The following is a 27,893-nucleotide window of genomic DNA, read 5'->3' as shown; positions in this document are numbered from 1 at the left end:
ACGTGACAGTGAAACTAGTACTTTTTAAAATCAATATTGAGGAATTAATGACTTAAAACAAACTCTCATATGTCCTGCTGAAAAGCTACTTATGTTAGTTTAATCTTAATTCAAGTGAACTAAGATCTTTGTGCCAGAAACCAGTTATGGTAAAAAAATAAATAAATCTCATTTTCCAAATCAAACACTGTAAAGTCAAAAATCACCTGGGTAAAAACAATAAATAAATTTTATTTATTTAGAAAAAAATGTTAAATCTAACTTGGCCCTATGTGAAAATATATTAACTGCGATTAACCAAGTTATGGTTTAATTTTCAAGTCTGATAACTGCCAGTACCTGCCTGCCAACCTGAAGTAAATTTAAAAAAAGTAAAATATTAAGGAGAAAAAGACACTGGATGAAAAACAAATTGACATTGGACAGAACAGAAGTATCCTTTATTGTCCCGACTCATTTCAGCTTCTACGGCAGGACGACGATCTTCTTCTCCAGCTTCTGCTCTGGGAAGACGAACCTCCTCATCACGTCGTCCAGCTCCTCCAGAGCCAGCTGCGCGTGGAGAACGGCCGCCTGGTCCGGGTCCGAGCGGACCACCAGCTTCAGGGCCCGGTACAGGTCCAGGAGAACGTCGCTGAGGACCTGCAGGAGGCAAACAGAGCAGGGCTAAAGCCGTTTCCTGAATTTTATTTTAACCATATTTATTAACCCAAAAAGTATTTGGTTATGGTGTGACTGGATAAAAAATGAGCAAATCAGTATCTAGGAGGTGGAAATTTACTGTTAATCTCTTTCACAAATGTAACAAACTGCTGTGGTTCAACAGGACATTAAACGGTTTTCCAAAATAAAATGGAGTATTGGAGCCATACTAAGGAAAAACAAACAAAAAACTCCTTAAGCTTAATAAAGCAAAAGAATAAAGTCAATATTACCAGAATGAAGTCGCACGAGAAAAAGTTTAAATAATATGGGAATAAAGTCATAATGACTTTATTCTTGTAATATTTACTTTATTTTTGGGAAATATTATGACTTCTCACATTATTCCGGCTTTATTCTCATAATACTGACTTATCTTTATCTCCACTTTATTCTCGTATTATGACTTTATTGTTAAAATATTATGACGTCTTCTTTGCTGTTTGCGCCAGTAGTTACATCCGGCTGTTGATCATATGGCTGCAAAAAAACCCTTTTCATTGCAGTTTCACCAACTTCGATACATTTCCCCCCCAAATCGGCATGTTTATATTAAGCAAATCTATTTTTATAATTCTAATTTATGCGACTTTACAGTCGACGTGAAACGCAGCTGGTACTGTGGAGGAAATCTCAGGTTTCACCTCTAACGATTTTTGTCCATCCATCTTTGCTCTCACTTTGGCTCCCGTCTTCTAAACCATCACTCTATCCTGCCCTACTTTGACCTTTGCCCTATTTTTACTTTTCCCACATCCCTCTGTTATTACAGTCCAGCTGGTTCTGCAGTGATGACAGGACTTGGACCAGAACCCACAGCTGGAAGACAGCAGGAGCCACAGCACACCTGAGCAGGTACACAAAGGTCAGGGCGAAGGAGAGCAGACCCAGGAAATAATACTTTTAGATTTGAAAGATCTTCATTTCTCTGTTTCAGTGAAGTTTTTCTCGCTTTTCGATGTCTCCGTTCCCTTTTACATTCATCAGATCTGGCATTGAAGAAACTAAGAAATGAAAAGGTTAAAGTTTTAAAATCTCTTACAGAGTCCAACAGTGCGGGGTTACAAACTCCTCCATGTCAATGTTGTTTTCTATCATATCTGTGAAAAATGCTTTTTTTACCCCCAGTTGAGATAATTTTAGCCTCCATATTCAAAAAGCTGCCACTCGTTGCTATGGTGACGGAATCCCAGTCGTCTTAAACCTCAGCTGCTGCGTAAAAACTTTAAGTTATACTGAAACAATTCTTGACCCATAAATGTCAGAACCTTCTGGTGACCGAACATGTAAATTTTTATGAGTCTACAGTATTTTTTGTCACAAATATGAGAGAAGGAAAACATTCAGACCCTGAATATAATGGAAGTGAATGAGAAATTACGTGTGAGCTCTCAGCACTCCAGGTTGATTTAACAGAAAACTGTAAGTCCTACAGCACTGACAGACACGCTGGGTGAAAGTAGAGAAAAGTACCTACGTTTTGATATGTTAACTGTACAGGTGGAGATAAAACTGTGGGAATGAAATCAGTTCAAATAAAATAAAAAATCTGAATATTTCACAGGGTCAGAATCTAGAGTGACATCAATAATCTGAACATCCTGTGAGAAAAATCTGGATATAAATCCATCAAACTTAGACTGTGATTGTGTGAAAAGTGTAAAATGAATTAAAACCTTAATTTAGTCAAATAAAGACCAAATTTCTATCAGCCGTTTAAACTTTGAACAAGGATCTTAATGGAAAGTACGGCTGAGATACGGAGCTTTAGTTCTTTTACTTCTTCCACCAAAATCCCATCAATTTTCATCTTATTTCGTAAACATGGTAAAAAATATCACCACCAATATGGAGAGCCAAAAGGGACAAAATAAAAAGCTACATCATTAAATTATTAATTAAATGCGCCATGAAATAAATGTTTAATTTAAATATTTAGATAATTTTTAATAGACTATATATTACATTTGTAAATCATTGAAACAAAACTTAGAATAACTGAAGCAGAATAAGAATTAAATGCATATTTAATTGCTTAATGTTTCCTGTTCCTATAGTGATACCATGAAATAATTTTATCTATAAAACTCTGATCTGCTGAGTTCCACTGGTTTAAATTATTCAAACATTTAATTAAACATATATTTATTTCATGGTACATTTATTTAATAATCTAATGATGCATTTCTTGCTTAATTTTTCCACTTTTGGCACTCCGTACGCCAACATCGCTGCACTTTATTCTTGATTGAGCCACATTTGAACTGATTTATTTGCATGTTCTTTTTTTCCAAAGGTAAGAAAAGAATTTAAAAACTTTAAATTATGGAAAAAAGGCCGAATTGTAACAATTAATATCTTCCTAACTTTAAGACACAGTTTGAATTACTCGGGATTATCTAACAACATCCACTTTTCCTTTTTTCTTTAATTCCAAAAGCTTAAAAACAGAAAGCAATCAGCAATTTCAGCAACAATGTTTAGGAATTAAATCTAAGATTAGACGTTAATTTGAGCACATTGACATAAAGAGTTTAAATTTTCTCAAAGTTTGAAGGGATTTTCTTGAAACCTACTAACCTAAAAGCGCCAGAGATGCCATAACATCAAACCATTCAGTTGTCTGAAGAGCCGCAGGAAACAAGAAGAGGTCATGCTAAGGTTTCTGACCCCGAGGCAGGAAACAAAAATAAAGGAAAACACAAACACACCTGAGAGACCACCAGGTGGAAAATTACAAGCCGTGGAGTTTAAGAAACATCCATTATGTTGAGGATCTGACAAGTAGAACAAACAGTGAGCGTCTCAGTTTCACCTGCAGGTCAGGAAGTTTCCTCCGAACACGAAGCCCAACATCAGGACAGCAAGTTTCAATTTTAGATGATAAACCAACACAAAGCAGCTTATAAACATGAAGCAGAAAGAAAATGACAGGCTTCTACAAATAAAAACCCAGAAAGTGTTGCATGTTTCCACCTTCCCTGAGTCAATATCCTGCAGAATCAGCTTTTAATGCAGCTTATTTAACTTTAGGTGAACTTAAAGTTTAATAATCTAATGTTATCTTCATGTTTTTAATTGTTTTGCATATATTTCCAATATATTTCTTGCACAAATTGCAAAAGTTTGAATTTATATTTATACAGTTTTCGATTTTTTAAATGTTATTCCATATTATTTATTTTACTTTTTATATTATTTTATAGTTTATCAGCTGGTTTCCATTTGTGACCTAATATGTATCGTAATTTCGTTCTCTAGTGCATCTCTAATGTTTTGCTGAATGACAGTAAAGATAATCTGGGTTCACTGCAAAACCTCACAATCTTAAAGTATTATTGTCTAGTTTTTAGTGCAAATATCTTAATATCTAACTAACTCAAAAGCAACTTTTCAGTAAAATATTGAAACTTGTTTTACGTCAACGATTAATTAACAATGATTAGATGCACTGGCAGATTGTTTCACTTGGAACATGAGAAAATGTCTTATAACTGAAACAAATCTAGTTTCAGTTCATCAATATTAAGGAATTATTTACTTAATCTCCTAAATTTTGCTACATGTCTGTTAGTTTTCTCCTATTTGAAGTGTATTAAGATACTCACACTGGAAACTAGAGAAAAATACTTGGTAATATTTGGTGTTTTTGCAGTGCAGGGTGACGTGGTGCGTTGCAGAGTTTTGTCACCTGGGTGGTTTTATCGCTGAGGCCTCTGAGCAGCTGAGCAATGACGTGGACGGCGGCTCTCCTCACCTCGGCCTCCCGATCCGTTTTAATCAGCGCAGTCAGACACGAGCTCAGCTGCACGTAACAATAATTAAAAAAAAACATGTTACCATTAAATATTCACAGCAGGAAGAGGCAGGAAACCATCCGGACTCAGTGGAAATGAAGGCTAAAGAAACAGAAATTCTGAATTCACAGCATCATTGTGGCTGAGGGTGATATGTGGTCCCTGGTCTGACTATGTTTGGCTCCAACAACTATTATTTAAAAATTACACTGTTTCATAAAGAGAAAAAAAACTACCAACAGCACCAGTTAATATTTCAGATTTAAAAAAAACACTTTGTACTTTGTGTCAAAATGTTTGCAGCATTTTTCTAAATTTTAACGATATTAAAGGGAATCTCTTTAATGATTGTTGTCCAAATTGGAAATATTGAGCTGATTTTAATTCATCATGTAATTAATTAATTCATTACTTATTGTAGCAGTCTCAGCTAAAACTTTGAGACATTCTTCACATCTTTTAAGACAATTAAATTTGGATTCGCATCATCTGTCAGCCATGATCGCAGGAGAGCTTTACTGTCTGAGAATGTTTAACTTTCTTTATGGCACTTGAATTTTTTTTAAGATGTACTTGTAGACATTAATATTTGTCTTGGTGTATGAACTGAAAATATTGAAGATTTAGACATGAAAGTGATTTAAATTGAGAGGTTTCTGAATATTTCACAGACTCCAGAGTGTTTGATATCTGTAAAAAAAAAAAAAATAGAAAAAAAATCAAACTAAAACCCTGACTGTGCAAAAGCTGTGAAAAGTATCAGACTGTAAACTCCTGATGTACATGGCGTTGTCAGTGTGAAAAAGATCACAGGTTTATGAATAAGCGTCTTGTTCATCCAGCTGACACTGAAGCTCATTCAGCGAACGCGGAGCGCCGTCGTCGGAGCCGCAGACCTCGGCAGAGGCAGCTGAGCCTCACAGTTTGTGTTTGAAAACTATTTTTATATCTCAATAACATTTAATCTGCAGCGGATCTTTCCTCAGAGGGACACAACCTTTACCTCAGTGTTTCCAAAAGTTGGGGTGAGGACCCCACTTTGGTCACAACTCAACACGTTTGGGGTCTTGAGCAGAAAAATCTGCACTGCAAAAAATCTTTAAAAAATCCCAGTAAGTTATTATTATTTCATCTCACTGCAGAAACAAAAATCTTACCAAGTATTTTTGTCTAGTTTCTAGTCCAGATACCTTATTACACTTGAAATAAGACAAAACTAACTTACAAGTAACTTTTCAGCAAGATATTAGAGATTGTTTTAAATAAGTAATTACTTAATATTAACTTAAAAGGGCTACTTCCACTGGCAGATAAATTCACTTGTGACAAGACATTTTCCCATGTAAATGAAATAATCTGTCAATGGAACTAGTATTTTTTCCATCAATAAAGGAATTATTGACACAAAGCGAGTTACTTTTAGAAACTAAACAAATATACTTGGTAAGATTTTGTTCTTTTGCATTGTTGCCTTTTAAATAACATTTCTTGTATTTTAGTAACTTTTCACTCCCTTGTGAACAATAAATGTTTTAGTTGAATTATACTTTGACATGTATAGCAGAGTTTTAGTCAGACTAAGCTACAAATATTCTATAAAATCTGCTAATCTTGAACAAATACATAAAATAAAGCAGATTTTTGTTAGAATATTGGAAAAGCATGATTGAAACGTGAAATATATTAAATTTTTCAGCGACGTTCTCACCTCTTGTGCCAGCGGTCCCAGAGAGTAGTCCAGTCTCTGGCAGAGCTCCCCCAGGTTGGACAGGCTGCTGGCCCGGACACTCTGGTCCGGATCTCTGGTTCCCTGCAGGAAGACGCCCAGCAGAGGGCGGCCGAGGTGCGGCGCCAGTTCCCCTGGAGGACGAACACACGCAGCGTCGGGTGAGACTCTTTCAAACCAGATCCCATAAAAAAAACTTCAAATGTCTCCGATTTGGTATTTTTGTTTTCTTTCTGCTGTGTTTTTTTATATGTTGTAGCGATTTATGAAGGCATAATTTAGTTTAATTTGATGAGTATGACAGACATAAATACTACCTGTATGTTTTGAGTCAAGTCGTTTAAATTGCTGCTGTGTTTTGAAGCAGGGCTGAACAATATGGCTGAAAAACGTATCATGACAAAAGCATTTCATGCGAGTAAATATCAAAAAATTGAGAAGTTTGTTATAAATATCTGAAATGTAGCCAAACTGGTTGTGTGACATTATCTGTTTTATTCAGTTTTCACTTCATGCTGCTGTTTTTTATATTTAAGCAGTTATGAAGAATAGCTGAGGAACTTTAAACTGCTGCTGCGCAAGTTACTGTGAAAGGTGTTGCTAGGTAACCAAAGAATGAGTGAGTTTCTAGGTAACCAAAGAATGAGTGAGTTGCTAGGTAACCAAAGAATGAGTGAGTTGCTAGGTAACCAAAGAATGAGTGAGTTGCTAGGTAACCAAAGAGTGGGTGAATTAGTTGATTCCACCAACTAATACAGCTGGCTGTGAGAGGTTGAACAACTTAAGCCTTTTGTCTGTCTACATTATTGAATATTAATTATGTATTACCTATTGATGTTAATCACAAGTCTATTGCAATATATATTGTTTTATCGTCCAGCCCTATTCAGAAGTATGGATTACAAATTATTTGATAGACTGAATAAATAAATAAATTAATTAATAAGCTCTGTCATGATGTAGACTTTTACATTCCAGATTCATAAAAGGCTTGAAAGATGAGAGTTCAAGTGTCAGATGCAGATTTGAACATTTCTGATGACTTTTTCTGGTTTATCTACATTTCAGCCAAACATGTCGACATTTGATCCTGCATTTTTGTGCATTTTTCCTGCACAGTAATCATCTCACAAGCATCAGCAGAAGCTTAAATTTCTCTTCAGTCAGACGAGATGCTGTGTTTTGCTGCGTTCATTTATGTATTTTTCTGACTCAGCTCTGGTTCTGTGTGCCAGATTCCCATCGTGCCACTTTTCTGGGACAATCGGGGTGTTTATATCCCTGCATGGAGGTTGGAAGGAGCTTCAGTTTGCCTCTCGGACAGCTGCTGCGTTTGACTCCAACATCCCAACTGGCCAAAATGTGTCTTTTTGGCCAAGCTGTGATTTTCTAATTAGAAGGCTTTCTTAACCGACTGGACGTTCAGAGCCTAGTTTTCCGTTTCTGATTTGTTCCTAGTTTCTGGCAGAGAAACTTGCAGACTCCTCAGTAGGAGTTCTGCATTGAAAATGTTATTAAGTGAATTTGTGGTTGGGTTCGATGCACGCTGTAAGGAAGGGTCAGTGCTGTGTTTGTGTTCCCGTCGGTCAGTTGGACGCCTCAGCGCTGCTTGGCAGAAGCAGCTGCAGGCGACTCTGTGTTTTGTGTCTCCCACGAACACAGCTGGTTCCACAGCCAGCGGCGGGAGCAAACCTGCTTCAAACTGAATAATTTCAACACGGCCGCCTCCTCTGAATAGATATCCACGTCCCTCTTATGGGACGTTTGGCGACGGCCATATGCATAAATCAATTAATCACGATAATTAAAATGAGCTCGATAATTTCCACTTGCATTATTTATCATTTCTTCTTTCCCTCTTTCTACAGAAGTCTTCAGTCTGGTGCTTTGGTTTCAACAAGCTCTTTTTTTGAAGGACAATTTTGTTTACAGAGGCTTTATAATTGATTTTATTTGTTGTTTCTGTTGATTTGTTTATTTATTTTGGATATTTAGAATATCTTCCAGTACCAGTGTTACATTTTCATTAGAAATTAAAGTTAATGATCTTGGAGAATGTGTTCTTTTATTATTATTATGCCATTACCATTATATTATTTGAAAACTGTCTCAACTTCTGGGACAATTTATGGTGCAGCAAAATTTGTTATTGTAACAGGTCTATTCACATCCCTTAAAGGAGGCCCAAAGTAACATTTTGCAAGTTTTTGTTCTTCTATTTGTGTCTCTGCTCTAAAAGCAGCTCAAGAACTTAAAAAACTAAAAAAACAATAACAGCTGTTTTCCAGCCATAAGTTAATGTTTTTTGGTGTGTGGAAAATGACACCAAAAATATGTCAAAAACCTCTCAATTATCGAGTCACATTCATTGGGAACTATGCCGTTACCTAGCAACCCTAGTGGAGCTCCAGCAGGTTTGGTCAGCTGGTTTTACTGCTGTATAATGGCTGAATGAAGTGGACCACTTCCTGTCATCTTCTTGGTTGTTTTTCGTCAGTAGAAACATTCGGCTGTTCGTGTGATGTGAAAAATGTGTTTCCATTTCGGTTTTACGAAATAAAACTGTTTGGATGCAGCTGAAAAACAACCTCAGCGCAAAAACCTTTTATCAAAATGGTTTATTTAAATTGTTGTGTATCCATTTAGTAAATTCTAATGTTAATGTAAAGTCAATTAATGTCTCATTAACCCTTTAACTGCCCACTCGACCATATGATTTAGCACATTTTGAGTCTCTATATCTCAATATGAGGAGTGCCTAACTTAGCTTAACCTGATTGAGCCATCTCTGCCGCTTGGTTGAGGTACGATATGCTAAAGAAATCCACTAGAGGGCACTGTTTCTTTAAATAGTATTCTTCTTCTTCCCCTCTCCAACCAGGAAGTCAGAAACACAAAAATCTGTCACAAATATCGACTGGTTGTGGTAAAACTTTGAAAGGTAGAAATAGGTTTCTGGCATATAATAGTGTTATAGACCTTACTAAACAGAATTATGTTACTTGATACCACCTAAAAAGCTAAATTCAAGGTCTAATAATTTTTTTAAAATACGTTTGACCAAACGGTTTATTTGTCACTTTATGGTAAATGTTGCAAATTAAGCTAACGTAGTTAACATTTAATTTTTTTGCTATAAAATCAAAAGTAATTTTCATCTATTGGTGTAAATATGAAACAATAAGTGTTATTACAGTGTTATACACTAAGAATAATTATAACATCATTATCTTACAAAATAATTTTTGTGACTTTCTGAGTTGATATTAGCAAATATGGTAAAATTTTAGAATAAATGCGGGGAAATCATAATTTTCACAATTACTAACTAATTTTAACTTTTCAACCACCACTAGAGGGACACTAAATCCTTCTATGGTGCAAAGCCACGCACTCTTCTCGCCCTTGTACCAGAAAATCCTCAAGAATCTGATGGTGATCTGAGCGATGATGACCAAGTAGAAGATCCTGATTATCAGCCCACACAAGCAGATGATACTGGAGACAGCTCTTCTGAATCCCTGGATGAAGAGGAGGCTCCCTCAAAAAGCAGATCTTCTACACAGCCACCTCGTAAAAGGAGCAGGAAAGGGAAACACACACTAAAAACTGTTCCCTTGGAGCAGCCAAATGACAACGCCGACCCAAGTTACACCCCAGGCCCCAACAAAAGCACAAGAAGAATCTGGAAGCAGGAAGACATTGATGAGTTCCAGGTTCTTAATTCAAGATTTGAACCCCTTGAAGCTGTGCCCTCACCCTTCCAGTATTTCAAAATGCTCTTCACTGATGAGATGATTGAATATATCACACATCACACCAATTTGTACTCTGCTCAAGAGTTGGGGGACCCAATCAAGACTAGTCCTGAAAAGATAGGGCATTTCCTAGTGATCCTTCTTTTTATGGGTGTTTTCAATTTCCCGTCACTGGAGGACTACTGGCACCGTGAATCACGCTTCGACCTGATCACTGACATCATGCCAAGGAGGAGATTCCAGCTGTTACGGCGATACATTCATTTATGAGGGAGATGCAGTCTGTGTCCAAAAGGAGTGTCCAGGTGGAAATGTGAGAAATGCAATGTCTTCCTGTGTTTGAATGCAAACCAGGAATGCTTTAAGTTATATCACCAGAGGTAAAGTGCATCTAATGCACAAAAAGAATGCTGTTTTGCAAACACATAGATAAGGTTGGAAATGTGATGTTTTAATATGTTTGGTAATGTTTTTCTGTGTTTGCCATGTTTTTTCAAAGTTTAAATGAAAACAAGTAACACTAGTTCAGTCAATCCTCCAGATACGCGACACTTGTGTCCCAAAATACATGCTGTTGCACCAAAACAGAAAAGGTGTGCTGAGATATAAAAGCAACAAATGTTTCTATTGTTCTGCAGTATTTTCTTTTCCTTTTTGAATGTAAAAATGAATGTTTTGCACTGTTACCTATAATCAGAAGTGGATTGAATGTGAGAATTTTGTGCTGTTGCACTTTAATACAGATACAGTCAAGATGGGAAGATTAAAAATGCAATATTTTCTTGTTCGACGCAATATTTTTCTTGGTTGAAATTAAAACCAGTGTTTTGTGGCATTTTGACAAAAATAAACTGTATCCAATGCCCCAGACATTTTTTGTTGGTTATTTCTTTATAAATTAGCATTTTATTTGAATTTATCTAGTGTACTTGGTATTTTTATTACATCATATACTTAAACCATCAAGTGACATCTCAACTGTTTGGTAGAGATCAATATTTTAAAAACCACAGGGTCTGTTGGAAAAAAATTTTTTGATTGTGTATATGAGTCACCCTAGGGTAAAAGAAATGCAAAGAAAAAAATTTTCACAGGTTTTTTTCTTGGTGTGGTTGTTAAAGGGTTAATGGACTGAAACAAGCGAGCCACACAGACTCTGTCTGATACTCACCCATCGCTCTGCTGGCCCGCATCAGAACCTCCCCGACCTTCAGCCGGGTCTCCAGGGAGCGCTCCTGCTTGGACGAAGGGAGCGACGGGCCGCGCTGGAAATCCTGGAGGAGCCTCTCCAGGATCCGACCCGGGTACGAATCAGCCAGAACGGCCAGACCTGAAAGCAGTTCGGACTCAGTCTTTGTTATTGTGAGCTAAAAGGAAGCTAAAAGCAGGCTGAAGGTAACATAAAGCTAACATCTAGCTAAAGATAAGAGGAAGTCAACAGCAAGCTTCAAGCTATAACAAAGCTAACAGCAAGCTGAAGGTAACATGAAGATAATAGCTGAATCTAAAGGGAAGTTAACAGCAAGCTGCAAGTTAAAAGGAAACTAACAGCAAGATGACGTCAACAGAAAGCCAGCAGCTAGAAAAAGCTAACAGCTAGTTGAAGTAACCTTAAAATTACTCCATTTACAGAAAGTTATAAAAATAAACACGAGAGCGGAGGCGTTACCTTGGATGGCCGACAGGTAGACGAATGAGTCTTCATGTTCCAGGTTCTCCAGGAAGAGCTGGACAGGACACAGAGAGACGGGGAATTATGGAGATCCAGACCGAGGATCAGCCAGTCAACAAACATCAGAGAGAATAAAACAGATGATTGATCCGAGGAGAACCAAACCGGAGAGGAAAATCAATACCGGGGGTTTCTGCAGCATCAGCAGGGGCCCGGAGCTAAAGGGAATCCCTAAATAAGGAGCATCTTTTCCTTAACAAGCCCCCAGGAGGGCAGCGGCGTCCCGCTGAGGAAGACTGCCTCATCCATTATGAATGTCCCAGGAGACGAGGATGAAACAGGAAACCTGCTGATACTCGCGTTCGGACCACAAAGCAAACAAGAACTCCTGAATCTAGGAATTACAACCTGGAAAATTCCTGGATTCGAATCTGAAACTCAACAAAGGTTCGTTATCATTATTTTTAAAATGTAGATTTTATTTTTGTCTCAAACTAAATATCTCAGTTTTCCAGGTTTTCAAATTCAGAAAGTCATTTTGTTTCAAACGTAAATGATATTTCAAAATTTAACTTGAAAATGTTAAATATTAACTGGCTGTGATTCGGTGGAAGGATAAGTCACAGTGGTAGTTTTTATGGAAACGTTCTTCTCTGTGTTTTTAAAGTGAAATTTGCAGCTGAGCTCACCAACTTGACTCTCCTCACTCACATGTTGTGACTCTACACTGTTGACCGCAGTACAGGGCCATGTAACGCGCTGCTGATACCCTGGTAACCCCCCAGAGGAGAGAGGCTTATAGGTCAAAATGCGACTGATCTGCTTTATGTAATATTAATGCGTTAAAGACTTTAGATTATGTTTATGCCATATCGCCCAGCCCTACCTGAACAAGAAGAAGAAACGTTATGAAAGAATTCGTCAGTAGTCTACGAACCGTGAGGACTTTCTCCTGAGCCTGGACGGCCTGTGGGTGTCTGCGCTGCACCATCCGGGTCACGACTCTCAGGGCGACCGCTCGGGTGGGCACGTCTGGGTCGCACGCCTCCAGCAGCCAATCAGAGAGTGATTTGTTACTTGGATCAGGGTCACCGGATCTGGATGGCGGACCGGGGCGCTGTGGGAGCCTGCTGACTGGCGTCTGCTGGTTTCTTTCTTCACTCTCCGCTTTGCTGTTCTTTGTCGTTTCGTCGGGGTTGCCACGGCAACGAGCAGCATCAGCGAGGTTTTCAGATCGGTAGGCGCCGTGAGTGGCGATGACGGCTCTGAGGTTGGACGCCAGCTCCTGGATGACGACATCGGGATGCTGCTGGGACAGCGCCTCCAGCGGCCGGAGCAACTTCAACATGCAGGAATAATCCTCAGCGCTGATCTGATGAGGCAAAGTTAGGAAAAAACAACCAGAAAATTAATCAACTGCTGATAAGAAATGCATGTTATTGATTAATGAGTTGATCTAAAGTTGATCAATCTTAACAATTAAGTTGTAAGTGGCTATTTTCTTAAAAACCTGAGTCTTCTGAGGGTTGACAATCAAAGCCATAAATAGCAATTCTTTTTCATTAATATACCAATCAGTTTGTTTTAATTTGCCATACGATTAATTGATTTATTGCTTATTGCAATAAGAGTATGGTTTATGTCACAAAAACATTATACAGTCTCCAGTTGTGAAACCAGTAACAAACATTACATATTTTTTCATCATCAAAACACATAAAATAACATGATATTTATAATATTAAAAAGAAATACATACGGTAATTCAATTTTAATATAATTTTCTCAGCTGCATTCAATACTGACTGACTAAACAGAAGTGTTTAACTAAATATTAAACTTAGCGATATTTAGAGAATTCAACATAACAGGAACTTCAGGTTCCTGAAAGTAAGAATAAAAGATGAAAACTTAATCCTTAATTAAAAGAAAGATATTCATACAGAAGCACCGTCTGTAGTTGCTTTGGGAAGAATGTTAAAACTTTTATCCATCAAGCGAAATAACTCACAACAGCCCTAAAATATGTTTTCTATCATGTTACAATTTTTCGGCGATATGCTTTCTGTCATCACATTCTCACCTTCGTAGCACAGCATTCATTTTTAGTTGAAAATTTGACGCAGCTCGGCTGAATGAGCGTTAATAAGAAAAAACTTAACTTAAAGAGCTTGGCAAGTGTTTATATTTCTAAACAGAACCGGAAAAAGTGCTTTTTCCACCCCACAACGGACCCTGTTTGGACCGTTTCTCCATCTCGTGCTGTGAGATCTCCGCCATCTTTGTTTTTGCTTCTGTTAAGGATGACCAGCGGCGCCCTCTGCAGGTTGGCGGCCAAACTACAACAATGAAATAAGGTCTAAGCGGCTGTTATTAGTTCATCGATTGGAGCTCATTTTAATCTAATAAACCATTTATTGGTAATTAATCGTAAGTTGACTAATTCCATTAGCGGTTTGAGGGATTTTGTACCTGAGGTGCGGACAGGAGCGTCGCCACCAGGCCCATCCCCATGCTCAGCGTCTGGCTCTCCACTGGGTTTCCAACACCTGGCGCCGAGGTCCCATCCAGCCCAACGCAGGCCCTCTGGAGCAGGGACACCATGAAGTCCACAACCTGCAACCAGAACAGATGAATCTTGGTAAAAGTTCTATCCATCCATCTTCTTTCTCCAATCATCCACCCTTATTTTCCCTCCCTCTCTCCATCCATCCTTCCCTTCATCCTCTGACCTGTGAGGTTTTCCTCAGCAGCTGCTCCTGCTCCAGACTCTCCACCATCACAGCCAGCGCCTGAAGCAGAGTTAACTTCTCTGCTCGCCTCTCAGCTCCACCCAGCAGCTGCTGCTCCACCTCCAGAAGCGTCATGGCCGCCACATCCACCTCCTCTTCATCCTTCAGCTCTTCATCTACAGCAGCCGCCCAACCAGTCAGCTCCTGCAACAGACGCCATGTCAGCAAAACATTTCTGCATAACGGAAATGATCAGAAAAAACGCTTCAGCTTTTCCTGATCACATCTTTACTTAAAGAGCTTGGCGAGTGTTTATACTTCTAAACAGAACCGAAAAAAGTGATTTTTCCACCCCCAACGGACCCTGTTTGGACCGTTTCTCCCTTTCTGAAGGAAAAACGCTTCAGTTTTTCCTGACTCCTGAAGCTGGCTGCTTCCAGGTGCCTGAGATTAGTCAATATTCTGAGATTAAAGTCATTTTTTGGAGATTAAAGTCAAGATTCTGTGGGAAAAAAAGAAACATTTCTGAGTCATATTTTTGAGAAAAAAGTCAAGATTGAAGAAAAAAGAGTCATATTTATGAGACTAAAGTCATATTTCTTAGATTAAAGTCATATTTTTGAGATTATGGACAAAATTCTGAAAAAGAGGCATCATTCTGAGATTAAATTTCATTGGCCTTAGTCCTTTGCTGTATGCTGGAGAGTTTCTTCTCTTTGTTTTTGTTTTTACTCTGCGGTCTGCAGGTTTTTCCGTGATGGCGGTCCTTTTGGTACCTGCAGCAGGTCCAGGAAGAAATCCCCGGCCAGGTCGGAGTTGCTGAGTTGGGCCAGCAGCTGCACCAGACACTCCAGCCTCCACTGCTCCCCGGACAGCTTCTCGTACAGCTCCTCATCCTCATCGCTACGATAACAGCAGAAACTCTAGAGTTACGCTGAAAGCTAGAGACCGCTCAGATGATTACAACTCAGCTCTGCATCGCCACCTGCAGGTCTGTCTGCAGACGAGCCTGACGCCGCCGTCGCCGCCCGCCATGAAGTGGAACGCCGCCGCCACGTCGTTCCTGCGCTCCCTCAGGCCAGAGAGTTGCCTGAGCAACGGCAGAGCTGCAGATGTCTCTGAATGCTTCAGGAACCAGAGCAGGATCTCCTGACAGGGGGCGCTGTGGTGCACAGAGAAGACATACGATTCATTTCTAAGTTCGCTGCCGAGACACAGCAGAGAAGATTTCCAGTTAAAACTCACCGCAGATGGGAGATGCTCTGTTTGGTGAAGCAGAAAAGCGTGAAGATGACGGGAAGAACGTCTTGGAGTGCCGCGAGGAGAGTCGGAGACGGACTGTTTCCAACGACCCAGATCTGACCCACAAAGAAAAATGTCAACAATGTCACCCTGAAGCATCAATAATCACATCTAACACTGTATATAGATAAGATGAGATAAGATACTTTATTTTTCCCTTTGGCATTTTCCCTCATGGAAATTATAATTTCCGACTACCACAAAGGACTCCTATGTCCTTTCTACAAAAAAACAAAACATTTTTTGTAGACAAGTTGTATTTTATTGTTTACATTTGGAAATTTTGCGCATCCACACAATGCTGGAGGGCAAAAATAGACTATTCTTTTACTTGCCATTGGTAGCCATGCTGCTGCGGTAGAACAACGCCGTTAACAAAATGAAACCTGAAGATGTAGGTGTTATTAATTTAGTGCAGTGCGCCGCAGTAAATGGAAAAAGAACGCAGAAAAACTGTTGAACAATAACTCAAAACCCCTGTTAGTATTCATTTTTTCTCTCCCTGTGCCAACTACACTACATGCAGACCCGTTGCCATAGCAACTAACGCACAACAGCTCCACTAGCGGATCAGAATTCAACACCGAAAAACACACAAAACATTTCCTACACAATATTACATCTTCAGACTTAATATTAATCATGCAATTATTAATAACTGATAGCCAGTTGATTAGCTAATTTTAACTCCTGCTCTACTGATGATCTGTCCGGGAGTTGGTGTGTGTGTTGCCTTATTTTTTTGAAACTGAACTGAAGCACACCTAATTCCACAGCGCATCTACATGTTAAGGAAAACAGAGTTTGGGGGGAACTTTAAAACTGTTTCTTACCCAGCAGGTTGTTGCTAGGTAACCAAAGATTGAGCGAGTTAGTTGAAGTCACCAACCTAGCTTAACTCGCACTGAGAAGTTGAATGCTGTGCAGTTCACTATCATATATATATATATATATATATATATATATATATATATATATACAGTACAGACCAAAAGTTTGGACACACCTTTCTAATTCAATGGGTTTTCTTTATTTTCATGACTATTTATAAGGCAAGAAATCCCATTTATTAACCTGACAGGGCAGGTTGACCTATGAAGTGAAAACCATTTCAGGTGACTACCTCTTGAAGCTCATCAAGAAAATGCAGAGTGTGTGCAAAGCAGTAATCACAGTAAAAGGTTGCTACTTTGAAGAAACTAGAATATAAGGGGTATTTTAGTTGTTTTACACTTTTTTGTTTAGTGCATATTTCCACATGTGTTATTCATAGTTTTGATGCCTTCAGTGTGAATCTACAATGTCAATAGTCATGACATATTGGAAACTCATTGAATTAAAAGGTGTGTCCAAACTTTTGGTCTGTATTGTGTATAATATATAATATGTTGAATATTCTAAAAAATGTATTATTGATCATTTCTGTATCACCATATTGATATTTATTGATTATTGTCCAGTTCTAATTCAGGATAAATTTTCTAAGAACGAGTCTTAAAGTGGATCTTATGGATCTCTTTATCAGATACAACTTATTTCAGTTCACTTTTTCTCATAAAAATCATAAATAAAAAAAAGAAGACTTTTTCAGATTGTTGCACCTTGTAGACATCCTCCAAACAGCGAGTGAGATCCGACTCCTCCACAGCGACGTGCGGATGCTCTTCAACTACAAAACAAACACAAGAGACGGTGATGAAGGCTATGGGTTTATTTAAGAGCCAAAATGTAATAAATTAGAATATAACTGAAAACCCCATTTATTTCAGAAAACTTACCACTAAGAAAAAACGCACTGTGTATATTAATCACAAACAGTTGTTTCACAAACATCCTTTATTTTGGTTTATTATGGTGATTTTCCACTTAGAGTTAATGAAAACTTGACATTTAAAATTAGAATATTATATAAAATCAGTAAAAATCCTTTTTTAAAAGACAGAAGCATTTAAATAGTGAGGATTCTGACCCTCACTATTTAAAAATACTAAAATATGACTTATAGCTTTTTACAGTGGAGGTTTGTTTGAGCCTAAAGGAGGGAATCACCATGGCAACCAAATTCTCAGTGCAGTTGTTACGTTGTTTACTTGTTTACTCTTCCTTTTTTTAGTCCATCATTAAATAGGATCCAAATATTATCACAACGCTAACAGAAAGTACGTGATGTATGTTAGATTTTTAGCTGCATTGACCCCCTTAAAAAGACCCCTCTGAATATTTAGATGTTTTAAACTACCAATTACTTATTAGTTACTTTAGTAACTATTTGAACATCAGGCCAGTCTGTGGACATGTTACTGACCGGAGGCGGTGATGCATCGGTGCAGCGGGGCTAGCAGTGGGGCCAGCAGGTATTGCTGAGCGAAGGTGGGCCTTTCCTGGACCATAGAGAGCGCCGCCCTGGTGGCGACTCGCTGGAACTGCTGCGCTGTCAGTTTGTCTCGGAAATGCAGGAGATCAAGGATCTGAGAAGCATCAATTCGTTAAGCCACAAATATTTGTAAGCAGTATTAAAAAGGTTGCAAAGGACAAACTGAGACAAATAAATTTTACACAGGTTTGCAGTACAATAAACAGAAATACAATAAATCAACAAGTACTGGCAGGTATGTCGACACGGCGGAATGAAAAGCTTTCAGGGGTGTGTCTTGCTAACCGCTGCAGGTCGGTTAGCAAGGAAGATAGGTGGATATTTCTGAGAAGGAGTAGCTGCTAGCTATAGTGGTAGGAAGGTTTCCAGTGCAGACTGTTTTCCTTGCAACTCTGCGTTCCTGCTGATCCAAACCGCAGGCAGAAATGAGGGATGGGGTTAGCTATAACGAGGTACAGGTGCAGCAGTCTACCTGCAGCACCATCAAGCAGCTGGAGGAAAACAATCTGATCAGCAGAAACCCTGAATCTGTGTCTGCTTAGATGGACGACCTGCTGCCTGCGTCACCCTGCAGAGGAAACCGTGATGCTGACCTGAGGACAGACCAGCCTGAAGTATCCGTCCGCTGAGGCCGACTGCTGAGGGCAGGCCGCCAGGATCCGCGCCACAGCGTCACATTTCCTCCAATCCGAGTCGCCCCCTGCAGGAGGAAAATGGAAGTTCAGCCAGGAGAACTAATGAGCGGTTTACAGAAGCAGCATTTATTATTTTCATTTAATTCCACTTAATATATAGATATAATTTTAGTAATTATATATATATATATATATATCCCTTTAGTTATTTTAGTTTTCCTTTAGTTATTAAATATATATTTCTTGTCATTCTCATCCGCCCTCTGGGCCCCCCAATGGTAACAGTCTAGCTCCGCCACTGCTGATGGGAACCTGAAGGATTATTTGCACATTATCTGTATATTATCTCTTCTCCTCTTCCTCACCTGTTCCTCCCTCCAGGATGGCTCTGACGACCGCCTGCACGCCGTTGGGCTGCATCAGACGCTCAGACAGCAGCTGACCGCAGAGACGCCTCAGCCAGGCCGGCGCTGATCCCAGAGCGGCTCTGGAGCTCCCAGGTGGACCTGACTGGAAGCAAGCAGAGAGAAGAGGGATGTGAATCCAAAAGCAGCATGTAGAAGCATAACGACCCATGGAACCAACACAAGTTTCATCAAAGCTCAATAAACAGAAAAACAAGAACCGCCTTGAAAAACTGGAGAACAAAACATGTTTTCTTGCTGGTTTTGTTTCCGTTTTATTATTATTATTACTGATCCTATTATTATGTTTTATTTTTATTTAAATGGAAGCTAATTTCCTGCACTAGAATAATGTTTTGGACAAAAAAAGGTCAAAAACAACCACAGTTTGAGGAATTGGTTGTTGGTGAAGAGTCATGGTTTTCAACTCATTTTTGCTGCCATCATGTGGACAAAATAGATCACTGCAGCCATAAGTTCAATACCTGTCAGGATTTTCAGATCAGCAGAAAAAATGTAATGGAAAGCTTCAAAATCTGATAAAAAATTTCTGATGTTTTCAGGTACGATCATTTTATTTTTTTTAAATTGGTGGATAATTCAGAAGTTTATTCAAAATTCTTGAAATCCAAAAAACTTTTCTTTCATCGTCCATTTCCTGCATGTTGATGGCTGCAGCTTTTCTTTAGAGGAATCCAGTCTGGTCATTAATTCATTCCAGATGGATTCTTCTGCAATAATGGTATCAACATGATGCTACATGTACATCACAGGGCTAACAATTATTTTAGTAATTGATTATTCTGACAATTAATCAAGCAAAAAAATTGGATTTTTAACTCTTAAGCTTAATTTATGTAATTTTAGAACTGCATAAAAATGCTAATAAATAATTAAAATTCCTTTTTAAACTAATAAAATAAAAATTTGATTGCCTAAAATACAATATTGTAGCTTTCCTTCAGGAAAAGGTTGATTATTTGTAGCAAAGAATTAATCAAAAAGTTCAGTCATTTCATGACTTTACATGAAATTGTAGGGCTGAACTGGTGATTATGTTTTGATTAATGAATTAATTGCTAGGTAGCAAAAGTTACTTAATAGGAGATTTAACTAGAATTTGAACCAGGAAACGCTATAAATGCCACTTGATGAATTTTTTTTCTTGAATGCTAAATGAGTGTATATTTTATACAGTTTTGGCTTAATTACTGCGCTTTGTTCTTTCTGCAAATTACTTTTTCTTGAGTCTGTATATGCTAGGTAACAATAAATCGATTACTAAAATTAGTGGATTAATTGTTCCAGCCCCAATACGTAATCAGAATGTGATGGACGATTCTGTTCTCTGCACAACAAAAACAACATTTGGGTCAGAACAGGAAGCGGCACCTGTTTGGGTCCACCCTGCAGGACCAGCAGCTCCTTGGCGATGATCGGCTGGTAAACTTTTCCAAGCAGATTCCTGAGCGCCTCCTTGCACGACCGACTCTCCTCTGTGCTGAGTGGCTGCATCAGGGAGGAAAAACAGAAACTAAAGCAGCAGGACTGAAACAATCTGGACTACATTCACACTTCTTTCATAAGTTTGTAATCAGAATTTTTAGCCGTTGTTTACATTTGGATTTAGCACATCGAGAATTATGATGCATGTCTCACATCAGTGATTTAAAGGGGCAACATCATGTAAAATCAACTTTTTTGAGCTTTGCATCGTGTTATAATGTCATTCCCTCATTAAAAACAAACCTGGAGTTTTGCTCTGATTCTTTCATGCATGTTTGAGAAATCCTGCAATCTCCATGGCAACCATTCAGCTGTGCAAAATGCCTGGTTGGACCTAGCTCCGCCTCCAAGACACAGGTCCTCCTCAGAGCTGCAGTTTCCAACTCCGCTCTTTCAGACTAGCCAGCAGCAATTAGCAAATACCTGGTGGGACTATGCTCATAATAGAAGCTACTACTCAGTAAAACGATAGTAAAAACTTTGTTAAAGGGTTAATGGAGGAGAGATGTGATGATATCCTGTAGGAAGCATTTTAGGAAGAACAGGAGCTTCTTAAAGAGACAGAGGTCCAATTTCAAGGTGTTAAATCAGGACGTAAAATTTCTTATAAACAGACCTTTTATAACAATTGAAGGTAATATAGTTACTTGATTGGTATAAAATGCCATGATGTGCCTGGAAAACACATAATACCGTCCCTTTAAAAGCTGGATAAAATGCAACATGGCTGTTAAGACTGTAGATCGGACAACTATCAGATCTGATTTAGTTCCACATTTGGAAGTGGCAGAGATCAGGGTTTCTGTTTTTTAGTGAAAAAGCCAGAAGAAGCTGGCATTTGGTTAAAAAAAAAAGCGTATTTGGGTCGCAGCAGCATGTAGAAGGTAAACCCACCCTGTGGTCCTCTCGGTGCGGCTCGTAGCCCAGCTGGCACAGAGCTGCCATCACGTCCCCCAGATGTCTGCTGAACACCAGCGTGGCAAGAGTCGCCAACTCAGCCACCTGCAGCAGGACTCTGGTTGTGGTGAGCAGACGGCGACCCGCCGGGGGCGATGCCTCCCTCCGGATCAGCTTTTCCACCACAGCACCGAATGCAGACCTAATTAAACGATCATGAAGTTTAGAACGATTAATCTCAGGGCTCGAGTACTTCTGACTCGAGAATTTGGTCTCACATGACAAAAAGTTTGGGTTTCAACTTTGTTTCGCACTCCAATTCAGAAGATGACAGTAATAGGTGTGGCCATTTATTGCACCATTTGTTATTTATTATGAAAAATGTCTGATCATGATAATTTTGATTTATTGTTGGATGTTAAAAAAAACTGTCAGGATGCTTGGAAATGTTACGTTTGCCATTGTTATTTCATATAACATGGGAAAATGTTATTTAAATCACGACTTCTAATAATATTTTAAAAATTAAATAAATAAAAACTTAATTTTATTAAAAAAATTAAATATTTTTTTAATTTACTAAATATCCGTAAGTTTGAAAATATAATTAAATGCAATTGTTGTTTTTTTGTTATATATATCACACTTTTGTTTAATTAAGTGGTTCCCTGAAGAAGCTTGTTTTAAATTGTAATGTTTTTTCAGAACAATATTTGTGTTTGAATCCTGTGCAATGCAGTCACAGGCATATAATTACTGAAAAAAATATGTTTTTTATTGTTAGTACCACAAAATACCGTGATAAGATTCTAAGGCTATATCGTGTGCACCTAAAAGCTATTTTAAAACCGCCAGTAAAGTCAAAGAAGAAGAACGCCCACCTGCGGCCCAGTGGGACGCCGACCCCGGCGCTCAGGTAGGGACAGACGCCCAGAGAAACCACGAACTGCAGCGCCGCGCCCAGCGTCTTCTGCTGGGAGACGCTGAGGACGTCGGGCGGAAGCGGCGGCGCCATTTCCGGCGTGCGGAGGCTTCCTGAAGGGGGCGGGGCCTCCTGGAAGCGCTTCAGCTCCTCAGTCAGGTGTCGGGTTAAGGCGAGGAGGAGGAGGAGACACTCTTGAACAAAGCTCCAGGTGACGTCATCTGTCTCGGCGCCGTACCAGTCAGCTTCGCCCTTCGTCTCCTCCCTCAGCCGCGCCGCCCGCTGCAGGCTGCCGTCGCTCCGAAGCCGCTCCAGAAGGACGGACCTGTTGGCCCCCAAGGCGGCATGGAGGGCCTCCTGCTGCGACGTTTGCGCAGACGCTTCTGCAGCTGCAAACGCAGAAAATCAGTGTGTAACAGAATTTACATTTAATGTTCAATTGAGCTGTATGTCAAAATTTTCCCTTTTGCACCACCTGGTGGTAAATCATAGAAGGTGCAAGTTCCATCTTAGATGTTTTGGAAAGAATGTAAAAACTTTATAATTTTTAATCTTGATACAACATTTTTCCTAATGTATGAGCAATTAATCTAATTATTATATGGCACATTTCATATTCACAAGTGTACATTTTTATTATCTTCAACCTTTTTTACATGTTGGTTAAGGAAATTGAATTATATGTATCTATTTCCAAAAGTACAAACATAAAAGCTGTAAATACATATGAATGTTGTAGGTTACTGAATGTTTTTAAATTGGTCATATCTGCAATATCTGCTTTCTGCATTTTTGTACCAAGGTATTTACTGTAAGAGTCTACACCCTGGCATACATTTTCATATTCTATGTTCTGTTCATTTGATTTTCTCTGTATTTGTAAACAAAGAGCAAACTAGCAAAGCTACTGATGTATTTAAATGTGCTATACTGGTGGAAAGCTATGAAACAAATCTGTAAGTTTGTACATTTATGTCTGTTTAAAAAAAGAGGAAGAAACTTTTAAGTCAATTCAACGCTGTTTTATCTGTATCGGATTGGCATTGGCCGATACTAAACATCAGATATCCGTATTGTAAGTGAAAAAAGTGAATCGATGCATCCCTGTTATTTGCAAACACTGGAAATTTGCAAGGGTGCAAATTAGGGCTGGCTTAAAAATAAAATCTGATTTTAATTGATTTCCCTCCCTCCAAGCTTTCCTTTCTAAAAAAAATTATAAATGACCAAACATATTTTCAAAAGGTGACTTATTTCAATCTTCCCCCCTGTGTCTGTTTATTAGCAGAATTAAGACACAATTTTACCAGAAGAAATAAAATTACGAGAATTTTCAGTAGTGTTTAGTAGTCATTTGATAAAACGACATGTTACCAAATGCCATCATCAGGAAAAATACAATAAATAAATTGATCAATGCTCCAGTTATTAATCAAAGGCAGCTCTCAACAGATGGGGTTCCAACCTCTATTTAAAGGAACTCAGTCTTTCGGCAGTTTTGCAGTTTTCTGGAAGTTTGTTCTAGATTAGAGAAGCATAGGAACTGAATGCTGGTTCTCCATATTGGGTTCTGGGGATGCAGAGTAGTCCACAAGCAGAACGAAAACTCGAGTCACTTTGAAACAGTTTTCAACTAATAAAACTGTTTATTATTTTTATGAATAAATTAATAAACAGTTTATTAGTTAATAAACTGAGTTTATTCAGTTTATCTCAATAAAATGAGATCAGTTTAAACACTGGTCTCATTTTATTGAGATAAACTGATCTCAATAAACAGTGAGATCAATAAACTGATTTCTAAAAAACTCTGGAACTGGCATATATTATGCAAAATAAATAAAACTAGAAATAAATTGGGTTATGGAGTCTGTAAACAAAATTACTGTTAAAAAATATTATTCATTAGATTCAGAGAAAGAAACAGGCAAAACTATCACGTAGGACTTTTATAAACAAAAACTACAAACTAACAAAGGAACAAATCTATAACAGAATGGACACAAACCATGTGAGAAATTGATCAGAATCAGATTTCTGAGAATTTACCGCGGCAGAAACTCACCGCCCAGAGGTCGGGTCAGGATATTTATGGCGGAGAGGATCTCGGAGGTCATCTCGGACTCCTAGCTTTCATCACCGCTCTGACAACAACACGCAACTGTTATTTATTTCTGATATAAATCCCGCAACATCAAGCTACACGCAGCTTCGGCTAAAACATATACCGAACGGACGCTCGCGTCTGACGTCATCACGCAGCGCCGATCTGAACGGGAAATGATTGGCTGACACTGTGGCGCATTTACTGGACAGCTGAAAACGTCAAAAGTGTATTTGGTTCAATTTAACTCGGATATCAGAGTCTCCATTTAATAGTCTATAAGTGAGCCTGGTGAGAATATTGTGTTCAGAACTAGTTATATTTCCGCCGTTTGATTTTCTAAAGTATTTTTTAAAATTTATTTATTGTTTTTATAAAAGCTGTTACTGTTCCCTCTATGGTCCAATCCTCACAAATAGTAGAATCTGTAGTGTGAACAGGTTCTGTATTAGAAATGACGAGGATAAAAACAATAAAAGTAATCAGTTAAGGTGGTCTGGATGGTTTTCCCCAACTTTACAATTCATGAGCCCAGATTTCATGAAGCAACTGTAAAAACGTATTTTGGGCTTCAAGTTTTTCAAACAGCTCCATAGTGTAGCTTTTTTTTATTTTATTTTATTTTTTAGACAAAAACAAGATCTCACCACTAGTCATTTTGTTTAACCAAATAGGTTTTGACACATGAACAGGTAGTATACTGGTTTAGAGAACTGATACTGAGTGTGTCAAAGACTTGCCTAATACGACCAAGGTAAACCCAACACAGCATAAACATGTAGAATATAAGAGCGTATACATTTAATTGAATTTGATTAAAGTTTTTAATGTAGAAATTTTATGAACCACACTCCATCCCAGTGGTGCATACCTTAAGTTTCTTAGCAAAAAGAAAAAAACTACCTAGTAGGAGACACTGGATGAGGTTCTATTGTCAGGACACAAGTGGTACAAAAGTCAAATTAATCTGTTTGAATTCCTGACAAACTGGATGACTATCTGGGCATAACTAGTATTTAGATTTTGTAGGCAAGGAGAAGACCAATTTTTATTGTTTTATAAAATTGATTTAAATACAATCATTGGTGAGATTGAAGGAACTTGTCCTAAGCAATCCTTTGTCTACAAATCTGAGCAATTGCTCTCAATTGAATAGAGTAAAGTGACTTAGTGGATAGTCATATGCAAGTTGAAGCAAAAATAATTCTGATCCTTGATGAAAACAGAATGTTTAGACACCCAAAGCAGATGCAAAGGAAAAACTCCAGCATGCTGAAGCAGAGGAACATGTAAAAGTTGCAGGATAGCTTCCCTGAGTGTGTGTCGCCCCTTAGGCAAGAGTCCACAAGCATGACTTCACCCCCCAAGCAGGAAGTAGAGTTGCTTTAGATAAAATCTTAAAGCACATTGGAGTATTTTAATCAAGGCAAAGATTGTTTTCATTTTCAGGGAACTAGCATGCAAATATTTTCTACCAGAAACCTCATAACCAAAATTTTAGGGCTATAAAACTACAGTCAGAACTTAATGCTAACACTTGCTGTAAATAAATTCTTTAATACATGTAATTTTATTGAGTTACTTTTGGACAGGCTTCCAGGCCTGGAACAGATTGGATGTCAGTGCAGCAGTAGAGTACAACATCCTGATTGCAACGAATCTCTTTAGTAGCCCTTCTGGCCTGGATGGTGAGGATGTTTCCCTGGATGGTGAGGATGTTTCCTTAGATGGTGAGGATGTTTCCCTGGATGGTGAGGATGTTTCCCAGGATGGTGAGGATGTTTCCCAGGATGGTGAGGATGTTTCCCAGGATGGTGAGGAAGTTTCCTTAGATGGTGAGGATGTTTCCCTGGATGGTGAGGATGTTTCCCAGGAGGGTGAGGATGTTTCCTTAGATGGTGAGGATGTTTCCCTGGATGGTGAGGATGTTTCCCAGGATGGTGAGGATGTTTCCCAGGATGGTGAGGAAGTTTCCTTAGATGGTGAGGATGTTTCCCTGGATGGTGAGGATGTTTCCCAGGATGGTGAGGATGTTTCCCTGGATGGTGAGGATGTTTCCCTGGATGGTGAGGATGTTTCCCAGGATGGTGAGGATGTTTCCCAGGATGGTGAGGATGTTTCCCAGGATGGTGAGGAAGTTTCCTTAGATGGTGAGGATGTTTCCCTGGATGGTGAGGATGTTTCCCAGGATGGTGAGGATGTTTCCCAGGATGGTGAGGATGTTTCCCTGGATGGTGAGGATGTTTCCCTGGATGGTGAGGATGTTTCCCAGGATGGTGAGGATGTTTCCTTAGATGGTGAGGATGTTTCCTTAGATGGTGAGGATGTTTCCCTGGATGGTGAGGATGTTTCCCAGGACGGTGAGGATGTTTCCTTAGATGGTGAGGATGTTTCCCTGGATGGTGAGGATGTTTCCCTGGATGGTGAGGATGTTTCCCTGGATGGTGAGGATGTTTCCCAGGATGGTGAGGATGTTTCCCAGGATGGTGAGGATGTTTCCCTGGATGGTGAGGATGTTTCCCTGGATGGTGAGGATGTTTCCCAGGATGGTGAGGATGTTTCCCAGGATGGTGAGGATGTTTCCCAGGATGGTGAGGATGTTTCCCAGGATGGTGAGGATGTTTCCTTAGATGGTGAGGATGTTTCCCTGGATGGTGAGGATGTTTCCCAGGATGGTGAGGATGTTTCCTTAGATGGTGAGGATGTTTCCCAGGATGGTGAGGATGTTTCCCTGGATGGTGAGGATGTTTCCCTGGATGGTGAGGATGTTTCCCAGGATGGTGAGGATGTTTCCCAGGATGGTGAGGATGTTTCCCAGGATGGTGAGGATGTTTCCTTAGATGGTGAGGATGTTTCCCAGGATGGTGAGGATGTTTCCCTGGATGGTGAGGATGTTTCCCAGGATGGTGAGGATGTTTCCCAGGATGGTGAGGATGTTTCCTTAGATGGTGAGGATGTTTCCTTAGATGGTGAGGATGTTTCCCAGGATGGTGAGGATGTTTCCCTGGATGGTGAGGATGTTTCCCAGGATGGTGAGGATGTTTCCCAGGATGGTGAGGATGTTTCCCTGGATGGTGAGGATGTTTCCCAGGATGGTGAGGATGTTTCCCAGGATGGTGAGGATGTTTCCCAGGATGGTGAGGATGTTTCCTTAGATGGTGAGGATGTTTCCCAGGATGGTGAGGATGTTTCCCTGGATGGTGAGGATGTTTCCCAGGATGGTGAGGATGTTTCCCAGGATGGTGAGGATGTTTCCCTGGATGGTGAGGATGTTTCCCAGGATGGTGAGGATGTTTCCTTAGATGGTGAGGATGTTTCCCTGGATGGTGAGGATGTTTCCCAGGATGGTGAGGATGTTTCCT

General features: G+C 39.2%; 1 protein-coding gene across 3 annotated transcripts; it reads right to left on the bottom strand.

Annotated features, from left to right (window-relative positions):
* Positions 1-412: 412 nt before the first annotated feature.
* On the bottom strand, positions 413-24,679 carry tango6 (transport and golgi organization 6 homolog (Drosophila)). 3 transcript variants are annotated; one of them, XM_032580655.1, is made up of 19 exons: positions 24,493-24,679; positions 22,387-22,816; positions 21,503-21,707; positions 20,495-20,611; positions 19,064-19,208; positions 18,657-18,763; positions 17,995-18,157; positions 17,291-17,358; positions 15,633-15,745; positions 15,373-15,549; positions 15,164-15,290; positions 14,388-14,591; positions 14,128-14,271; positions 12,593-13,027; positions 11,653-11,710; positions 11,155-11,313; positions 6,208-6,359; positions 4,394-4,507; positions 413-642 (listed from the first exon to the last, which is right to left on the bottom strand). In XM_032580655.1, exons 1-19 carry the CDS (start codon positions 24,542-24,544, stop codon positions 466-468), a joined length of 3,147 nt encoding a protein of 1,048 aa, XP_032436546.1. In that variant the 5' UTR covers positions 24,545-24,679; the 3' UTR covers positions 413-465. The 3 variants fall into 3 exon arrangements, with proteins under 3 accessions (XP_032436546.1, XP_032436553.1, XP_032436562.1); XM_032580662.1 differs by having other exon boundaries at positions 17,291-17,363; positions 18,000-18,157; XM_032580671.1 differs by having other exon boundaries at positions 22,387-22,810.
* Positions 24,680-27,893: the final 3,214 nt, after the last annotated feature.

Source organism: Xiphophorus hellerii, chromosome 2 (genome assembly GCF_003331165.1).
Source record: "Xiphophorus hellerii strain 12219 chromosome 2, Xiphophorus_hellerii-4.1, whole genome shotgun sequence".
In the NCBI taxonomy this organism is placed as follows: domain Eukaryota; kingdom Metazoa; phylum Chordata; class Actinopteri; order Cyprinodontiformes; family Poeciliidae; genus Xiphophorus; species Xiphophorus hellerii.
Note: the sequence above shows the minus strand (reverse complement) of the source record. Positions and strands in the feature narration are given on the sequence as shown.